The following is a 9,810-nucleotide window of genomic DNA, read 5'->3' on the forward strand; positions in this document are numbered from 1 at the left end:
TTTGGTTACCAATAATTCTTCAATTTCCAAATTATCTGCTGAGCAAGCACTTGAATTCAGGGTCATATTTACTTCCTCTATCCTTCGTTTTTTTTTTTTTTTCTCCTTCAAATCATTGAAATGCTTATTGGATCACTTATGCTGATGCTATATTTGTCACATGGAATCTTGGTTTCTTTTTTACCTCTACCGTGGGAAGAATCTGACTCAAACCTTCAATTGGTCTGAAATTTCTCTGGGTGATCATCCTCCCATCTCTAACATTGTAGAAATTAATTTCTTCTAGCCTTTTAGGCTCCGAACATGGATTTCGAATCAAGGGAATTTGAGTATAAAAATATTTGATAGTTAGCTATTATAGGTGGAGAGAAACTATAGCTGAAGGTAACTAGAGATAGAAGAGATGTGTTTTAGTAGGATTTTTGTAGCTAGAAGAGAATCCTTGACATGATTTCAAATAACTACTTTTATATAGTTATTTCAAATCCATCATGATAAAGCTATTTAATTCAATATTGAAATTCATTTGAACATCATGTCTTCTTATTCCATCATGTAGGTTGAATTGAACGAACTGGAATCAGATACCTTATCAGTGCAACTTGCACATTATGATGTGCAAGGCAACTACCAGGTCTGAGAATTATCTAACGCTAGGGATGATCTTCTGACTAGATTTGGCATTTAGATTTCTGAAGTTGGGCAGGTCATGAAATCATTAGGTTGCCGACTTTTCTCCAAATTTGTGTTAGCATTCAACATTTTTAAAGTATAGTTTGCATTACTGGGCATGGAAATGAAGGATTTCAATGTAAGTTGGTGGCAGTGGTTATGGAGCCCTGGAATGTTTGACTAAATGCTAGAGTGGTTATGGATCCCCTTCTCTCCTGGCACCCAAAAAAATAAATAAAGAATGAAAGAAAAAGAAAGAGTAAACTGTTAAACAAAGTAGAATTGAGTCAGTTAGGATGAAGTGTAAATTAAGAGAAAAAATCTATAGATACGTAGTTTTTTTTTTTTTTGTTTGGCTCCTAAGATATGTTGTTTCCATCTGATAATCAATTTTACTAGATGTTTAGAATTTTGAAACATCATAGTTATAATAGCACTAGCGAATTGTTTAACTGCTCATTAGCCAGCAATTTCCTGTAAATATTGGACGCTAAAGTGCCATTTTATATAACATAAGTTATTTATGCCGAATTCAGCTCCTTGGAATCAATGTTACGTGTTCAAAGTTTAGAGGCCCCATTAACTGCATAAATTGTTTTGCTGCCAAAGATGTGAATTGATCTGCTATGATGCAAAGCAAACGTTGTAATGCATTAAAAAATAACTTAAGTTGTTTATGCGAATCCAGCTTCCTGTAATCAATGTTAATTGTTGAAAGTTTAGAGCCCCCATTATCTGCATAAATTGTTTTGCTGCCAAAGATGTGAATTGATCTGCTATGATGAAAAGCAAACATTGTAATGCATTAAAAAAAAAATCATTATTCCTGTTTGAGATATTACATTTGACGTGAATGTGGTTTCAACTTTCATGTACAATATTTATGTTGACAAACAGAACTAGTAATCTGGCTTGTAATGGAGAGAATTTAGGGGATGTGATGAGGCTGAATTAGGGAACTCGTATGCAACTGTTTGCTTTATTTTTTAAGCTGCAGCAATATGTTTATGAATTAGTAATAGAATCCATATGATGGGCTTTATTACTTACATGCCCTATGATCCAAAGGATCATGTCTTGTCACTTGGTTCTAATGACAAAGAATAAGCTCTATTAGACATGAAGGCCACATTTGATTTGTGGATAAGGAATGAGATATCATGCGACTATTTTATCTCGAGATAAAAAGGCCCTAAATTAATTATCTCTTGGGTTACAATATGTGAACCAAGCACAAGATAGCAAGATTTTTTTATCCCGGCACTAAGGCTACTTGTACCGGGATAAGTGTTTGTCACAAAATTACTAAATTAACCCCATCATGTTAAGTTATCTCATCTTATCTACAAAACTAACATGGCTTAAGGATAATTCAGGGCACCAGGTTTTTTAAGGAATTGATTAGTGTGGTACTACAATGAAATGTTTTCTTCCTAGATTAATTTTTATGGAATGGTAAAAGGTAAATAAATGTTCATGCATAATTTTGCAAGACGTTCATCACTAGTGAGTTGCGATTCATAGGATTCGCGGGGATGGGTTATTCAGGAAAGAACATGTAAATATGCAGGAATGGCCAGCAATTAGGGCATCAAAACAGCAATAATAATTTCATGCTTCGAATTGACTATCAATTTCCAGTTGATTTACGCTTAGAAAACATCATTTCATGTTTCTCCCTGTCCAAAGACTTCTTGTTGGTTGGAAAATAATGAGAGAATTTAACTTTCCAATTTCTGTTTCTAATAATTAGGTTGCAAAAAAAAAAAATTTAGCTGTTTTTCTTTTTTGGTTGAAAATGTTGACCAAATAATTAAAAATGTTTCAAAAAAGAGATATTTAGGCCTTGTTTGGGAAAATACTATTTTAATAACTTTTTGGCTAAAATCTGAGGTAAAAAAAATAGTATGTTTGGAATAAATTTATGATTTTTTACGAAAAGATGTGTAAAAAATAAAGAGAAAAATGAATCTTTGACTTTTTTGTGTAGGCTATAGGTTGGCTATGTTGGTATGCCCATTTGGGCTAAAATAGCTATATAGGACAAAATTAACTATTTTAGTCAAATAGGACAAAATGTCACATTCAAACCATAATCATTTTATTTTTTTGCTCACAAAAGTTAAAAAAGCCAAAAAAATCTATCTCAAACGAGGCTTTTTAGCCCTAAGCTAAAAAATTCAAAAAGTCAATCTACATCCCAAATGAAGGCTAAGGTTGTCTGACTTTATCACCGCTACATCCATTAAATTTGTTTAGTCCGAATTCGCCGAAATGAGTCTCTTCTGGGTAGAGGCTCATTCAGGAAAATTCAGACTAAACAAATTCAGTGGACAAATCATTAATCTTTGGCTAGTTAGTGAAAACCTCATTCGGGAACAGGTTATTTTAGTAATTTTTTAATTTTTTGGTTAAAATATGAGGTTGAAAATTAGTATGTTTGGAACGAATTTTTGATTTTTTACGAAAAAATGTGCAAAATGTAGAGAGAAAAGGGAATCGGTGACTTTTTTGTATAGGTTATAATATTTTTTGTGATTTTTTGACTTTTAAACTAAAACAGTATGTTGTCAAATGAGACCAGGGAGATAGATAGAACCTGGAATTTGAAAATGAGAGGTCATTTTTTAAGGGATGAGTGTATTGCTTAGGGGTCGTTTGGCATTGGTTAATATAGCCAACTTTTTTGTGTTAGGACTTTTTTAGCCTCATTTTTGTTTTGGGACTTTTTTTTTGGTGAGAAAAAGTGTAATGATTATAAATAAAAAGTAGTATTTTGTCTTATTAGCTTTTATAATCAATTTTTTTTTTAATTATTTGGCCCCAAAATAAATACCAAACTGGGGCTTAACAAACTATTAAATAGTTATACAACCACTTTTATGAATGGTGTACAATCATTTTAAGTATGTTAATGGTTGTTAGTGCACCCGTGAACACACTTCTTTTCTTGATCACTAAAGTTCAGTGCATTACTGACTTTGTTAGTAAAGAAAGCCTGGATACCCTCTAAATCTTGAGTCCGACTCCTCTATGGTTATTTTGCGCAGTAGGTTATAAAGCAAGTTTTTGATTGGTCAATAACTTGTGAGCATGGGTAGACATAAGATTTGAAACAAGAAAGGAAGTACATGGACATATACACTTTAGAGGTTGTTTGACATGTATTAAAATAGACATGTTATTTTAGCAACAAATATCTTTTCTATACTATTTCACCCTCTTAATATTGCTTTTATCTTATCGTGGATATGAGTAAGTTCGAATGTTGTCATCTTTTGTACTAATTTTATTGCAATATTAATCATACTTAATTTGCACTATGGTTTATTTTATTGGTTACGAAGAGTCTTGTTTGAGGTGGTTGTATGATAGAACCAGTGGAAGGCAGTCGGTTGCTTTGTTGACAGTCTCATTGTTTCAATTGTAAATGAGATCAGAAGCCTGAAGTTATTGATGGCATTTCCAAATACTCCAAATACTTCATGATCAATAAAACATTGTTGCCATGAGCATGGGTAGGCTTGTTTTGTTTACTTCTTACATTAAAATTGCCATTTTTTTTCCCCAACTGTCTACATAAAGATGTGACAAGTGTTTATCTTGAATCTTTATATACCATAGCCTTTGATCATTAACATCCTCAATCTCTTTGTCGCTTCCTCTCCAACTTATTTCCACTGTTTAGAACTTGAAATGTAATGATGTTCAAGAAATTGATCATCTATACGGGATTCAATACCCATTTCAAAAGCACCTTTGTCACGTTTATATTGATATAACTTATAAGCATGGTTATAATTAGCATAAACGTAGGAAATTTTCCTATTGTAATTTGTATCTGTAGCGTGTGGTTTTTGTGTTGACAGAATATCTTTCAGATGAGAATACTCATATATATATATATATATATATATATGTATATATTACGTGTTGTATAATATTTTGAGATAAAATATTGTATATTCTTTAGAAACATACTTCCAATTAATGGAATTTAAAGAAAATATGGAATTTATATATCTCATTCATTTGATAAGTTAGAAATATTAGGTTAAACCTTAATAGATGTGAGCATTTTTTTCTTCGATAAATGTCTCATATCCTTGCCTTGTATACTGAGAGAAATTGAAGAATCGTAATGCAAATTGCAATATGCAAACCTTGGAGCCAAGAGAATAGTGATGATGGACCTAGGTTCGATATTTTTTTTATTTATTGTGATGATAGTTACAGGAAGGTTCTGCGGCTTTCCACATTCAAGTCCATTAATTGGTTAGCAATTTCAATGTTTTTAGTTTATGAAATAGGTCAGATAATATTATTAGTTTTTAGTTTTTAGTTTATGTCATTAACTTTCAATGTTTATGTCCTGAATTTCATAATCTAATGTTGGCCATGTAACCTGCAAATCATTGGTCAGCGATTTCCTTGAATAAAATTTATGTAACAATTGTCTAGTTGAAGTGGTTGTCCTGATTGTCTAGTTGAAGAGGCTATCCTGATTGGTGAATTTTACTTTCAATGATCAATGTTAGTTTTTGATGTGTTCCTATTTTTTAGAAGTTTCATCTTTTCACAAATCCTAATGATCAGAAGGTTAATGAGTTGACTTCTTTGTTACCTGTACTTGATGGTGTTTCCTAGAGGACTATTGTGTTAATAAGAGAGTGAAGAATATCCCTTCTTTGGGTCTTTTTCTTGTAAATCTTTCTTTGATATTTGAGTACTTAAATTGACTGCTTTAGAAACTCAATGTGGCATATTGTGGGTTTTCTTTCTGTGTCATGTTATCTTCTTTTTACTCTCAGCTTACTGCTTTATTGGTTAAATTTTCTATGAATTATGAAATTTGTCTTCTTATTGATGGTTATTTTGCTGTGGTTTATGTTTTGGTTATGAATACTTCTTCTCTTTACGCTAAATTGCTTTGGCTATTTTCTCACGTGATTTATGTGTGGTTGTAATTTATATAACTCGGTATAATCATTGGACTTGAAATTTTTTTTAATTAAAATATATATATATATATATTTCTATATAAAATTTGTCCTATTCACCTAACTTTAATTACCTCAGCATAGTCAGACATGGCCAAAGGTTGGATTGTATTAGGTAGCACAGTTGATAGAAGGATAAGTCGGGCATATAATGATGGGGTAATATCATTTCTTCGTTTTGCAATGGCGGTTATCGATCGAGATGGTAAAATTTTGTGCCCTTGTCGAAAGTGTGTGAATGTTGTTCGTCAAAATTTTCAAATTGTTCAAATTCATTTGCTGCAACATGGGATTATTCCAACTTACACTATCTGGCACGTGCATGGGGAACCCCGTGAATCAAATGAGGCTTATCATCATGATATACCCGTTGAGGGCAATGAGGTTTTGGGAGGTATTGATGCCTTAGTGGAAGATCGAATAAGAGGGGAATCAACTAACACAACTCAAGAGGAGGAGGTTCACACTTTTGATAAATTATTGAATGATGCCAAACGTGAGGTGTACCCAGGTTGCACAAATTACACTTTGTTAAAATTTGTCATCGAGATACTTAATATGAAGGTAACAAACCATTGGAGTAATAAGTCAGTTGACATGATACTAGAGTTTTTAACAAAACTTTTACCGAAGGATAATTTGGTTCCAAAGTCAACTAATGAAGCTAAAAAAATACTACGTGAATTGGGTTTGTCATACGAGCTCATTGATGCTTGTGTAAACGATTGTGTGCTCTTTTGGAAGGGGAATGGAACACTAGATAAATGTCCAAATTGTAAGGCTTCTAGATACAAGACAAATCATGATAAAGGTAAGAAGATCTCTCGTAAGGTTCTTCGATACATCCCGTTAACACCGAGATTGAAAAGGTTGTACATGTCGAGGAAGAAAGCCGAGGATATGAAATGGTTCAAGGAAAAACGTCTAGATGACGGTGTATTGAGGCATCCTGCAGATAGTGATGAGTGGAAGGAATTCGATACACAACATCCTGAATTTGCCTTGGAGCCTCGGAATGTGAGGCTAGGGTTGGCTACTGATGGTTTCAACCCTTTCGGAAATATAAATAACTCATATAGTTTGTGGCCTGTCGTACTCATTTCGTACAACTTGCCACCGTGGTTGGCTATGAAGGACCCATTTTTCATGCTATCATTACTTATTCCTGGTGAATCACAACCAGGAATTGATATTGATGTCTACATGAGACCTTTAGTGGAAGAATTGAATGAATTATGGAAAAATGGTACATTAACCTATGATGCCTCGACTGGTGAGACTTTCTGCATGCGTGTAGCTTTGCTGTGGACGATACATGATTGGCCCGCATTTGGTGACATTTATGGATGGAGAACAAAAGGTCATTACTTTTGTTACACTTGCAATGATGAACCATATTTTGAATCTTTAAGAAGTAAGACTGCGTACAGTAATCATCGATGCTACTTGCCTGATGACCACCCAGAAAGGCGAAAGAGTAGAGCATATAATGGCAAGCATGAAAAATGGAAGAGATCTTTGGTGATACCGATAGAAAAGATTGAAGAACAATTGGGCAGCGTGACGGGTGTCACATATCGAAAATATCCAAGCAATAGGAAAAGACCTCGTCAAAGGTAAGCATCTTGTATGAGCTACCGTATTGGAAGAAAAGGAGGCTTCGACACAACATTGATGTCATGCATGTGGAGAAGAACTTTAGTGAAAATGTTTTTGGAACGATGTTGGGAATTGATGGAAAGAACAAGGATACAGATAAGGCACGAATGGATTTAGAATATATGAATATAAGGAAACAAATCCCGATGGATCATATGTGAAGCCGTGAGCCAGCTTCTCATTGACCTCTAAAGAGAGAGAGGGTTTCTTTGAATTCTTGAAATCAGTCAAGTATCCAGATGGGTACGCGGCAAACATTTTGAGATCAGTGAATGCAAAAAATGGTAGATTAACAGGATTGAAAAGCCACGACTGCCATGTACTTATACAACGGATTCTTCCTATTGGGATGCGTTGTTACGTAGATAAAGAGATCAGTACACTTTTTGAGTTAGGTAGCTTCTTCCAAGATCTATGCTCAAGGACACTGAAACGAAGTGAAATGGAGAAATTAGAGGAACATATAGTACTCATACTATGTAAGTTTGAAAAGAACTTTCCTCCAGCCTTCTTCGATGTGATGGTTCATTTGGCCATTCACTTGCCATGTGAGACTATTCTCGGAGGACCTGTGCAATATCGGTGGATGTACCCGATTGAAAGGTAATTTCTAAAATTGTACTTTCAAATGAAAGGTATAGATGATGTTGTGTGCCTAACCATACTCCTAATTGGTTATCTTTACAAGGTTTCTCGGAGCTTTGAAAAAGTTTGTCACCAATCAAGCTCGACCAAAAGGTTCTATTGCAGAGGCCTACATTGTCAAGGAGTGCATTACTTTTTGCTCAATGTATCTTGAAGGGATTGAAACCATGCATAATCGAGATGCACGAAATGAAGATTATGGAGTCTGTCGTGAAGGTTTGATAATATTCATCGAAACTGCTCGTCTTATTGGCCAAATCAGAAAGCATGTTGAGATGTCACAGGAACTTCGTGATATTGCTCATTGGTTCTTATTATACAATAGCCCTGAGATAGAGAAGTATCTTCAGTATGTGTTTCTTATAATTATATGTATTTTAACAATTTTCATATTATTAGTCATTAATAATAGTAGTATTTCACACATTAACCAAAACTATTTGAGTAGGGAACACAAGAATTTGTTACAAATTCCCACTGGACAAGATATAACTCAGATACAACAGAAGGAATTTCCGAAGTGGTTCAAAGAATATGTAAGTTATTTTTAATATTCACAATTGCCCAAACACTATTAGGCTTGTATAAAATACAAACATTACTAACATAATTCAAGTGTTGCACACTGCATGTGGATGTAGATAAATAGATTAAGAGTTGATGAGGCACCAGAAGGAATCGAAGAATTGTGGTAATTAGCGAATGGTCCTAATTTACTAGTGAAAGAGTACTTGAGTTGTATAATCAATGGTGTAAGATTCCATACGAAGGAATTAGACAATCGTCGTAAGAGTCAAAACAGTGGTGTGCTTATCGAAGGGGACTACAAGGGAGAGATGCATGAATTCTACGGTCACTTGTGCAATATTTGGGAATTTGAGTACATGTGTCAAAATAAAGTTGTTTTGTTTCAATGTGAATGGTACAACACCGGTGACACTGGTAGAAGTAGAACAGTATGAGCTGACACATATTGCACAAGCATCGATATCACAAGCCGATGGTATCAATCTGACCCTTTTATCTTGCCTAGTCAAGCTAAGGTAGTGTTCTACCTGAATGACACGAAATGGGGGCAACCTTGGCAAGTCGTGCAACGGGTCCAACATAGAGGTGTGTTTGATGTGCCAGAGGTTGGTGATAGAGAACCACCAGATCAACCAAAATTTAATGATTCATTCCAATAAGAAAACATTAACTCAGTTGTCCCGATCAACATTGAAGATATTATTCAATTTCATAGGGATGATATTGAAGCTGGGGTTATTTCAAATAAAACAAATAGAGATGGTAGAGATGACGAAGAAGATGAAGAACTTGGCATACTTGATGATGATATGGATCCTGATATGGAACCTGATATGGATTATGATATGTAGTTTTTGTTTTTTTTAGGTTTCTATATGGACATATGTTTTTAATGCATTACGTTTTATTTCAATTTATGCTTTTTTAGTTACCAAAATGGCCAAAGGGGAGAAACAATGGATCAAACCAGGTTTTTTAGCGAAGCAGAAGCGAACAGAGTACGAAATGGAAAGATATAAGACAATCAAGAAGAATAATAAGAAAATGGATGCTCTACAATTGAAGCGTATAACAGCTTCTTTGATGGGTTCTACTCAGCCCAATCGTGTTAATCAGAAGGGAAAGAACATTAGGGTAGATGATGATGACTACATACCGTCAGATCATGAGGATGACACTGATGCTGAGTCCTTCGAAAGTGTTGACGATGAGGTACTATATGTATGGCCATTCATTTTTTTTTTTTAATTATGTCACCGATAGCTATATATTTGTTAATGATGCTTTGTTAATACTATCTTTATAT

At 34.1% G+C, this 9,810-nt stretch overlaps 1 protein-coding gene across 1 annotated transcript; it reads left to right on the plus strand.

Moving 5' to 3' along the window:
• The first annotated feature begins 5,762 nt into the window (after nucleotides 1-5,762).
• Nucleotides 5,763-9,355, plus strand: LOC114276540 (uncharacterized). The gene is made up of 6 exons (XM_082908375.1): nucleotides 5,763-7,288; nucleotides 7,755-7,934; nucleotides 8,020-8,325; nucleotides 8,425-8,512; nucleotides 8,618-8,667; nucleotides 9,220-9,355. Exons 1-6 carry the CDS (start codon nucleotides 5,763-5,765, stop codon nucleotides 9,353-9,355), a joined length of 2,286 nt encoding a protein of 761 aa, XP_082764501.1.
• Nucleotides 9,356-9,810: the final 455 nt, after the last annotated feature.

This window comes from Camellia sinensis, chromosome 15 (genome assembly GCF_055761805.1).
Source record: "Camellia sinensis isolate YWXY chromosome 15, ASM5576180v1, whole genome shotgun sequence".
NCBI lineage: Eukaryota > Viridiplantae > Streptophyta > Magnoliopsida > Ericales > Theaceae > Camellia > Camellia sinensis.

Coding starts and splice junctions, on each gene's coding strand:
- LOC114276540 (XM_082908375.1), top strand. CDS start 5,763: ATGGCCAAAGGTTGGATTGTATTAGGTAGCACAGTTGATAGAAGGATA. Junction 7,289..7,754: donor AGGAAAAGACCTCGTCAAAG/GTAAGCATCTTG, acceptor TCTATGCTCAAG/GACACTGAAACGAAGTGAAA. Junction 8,668..9,219: donor GAAGGAATCGAAGAATTGTG/GTAATTAGCGAA, acceptor TCAATTTCATAG/GGATGATATTGAAGCTGGGG.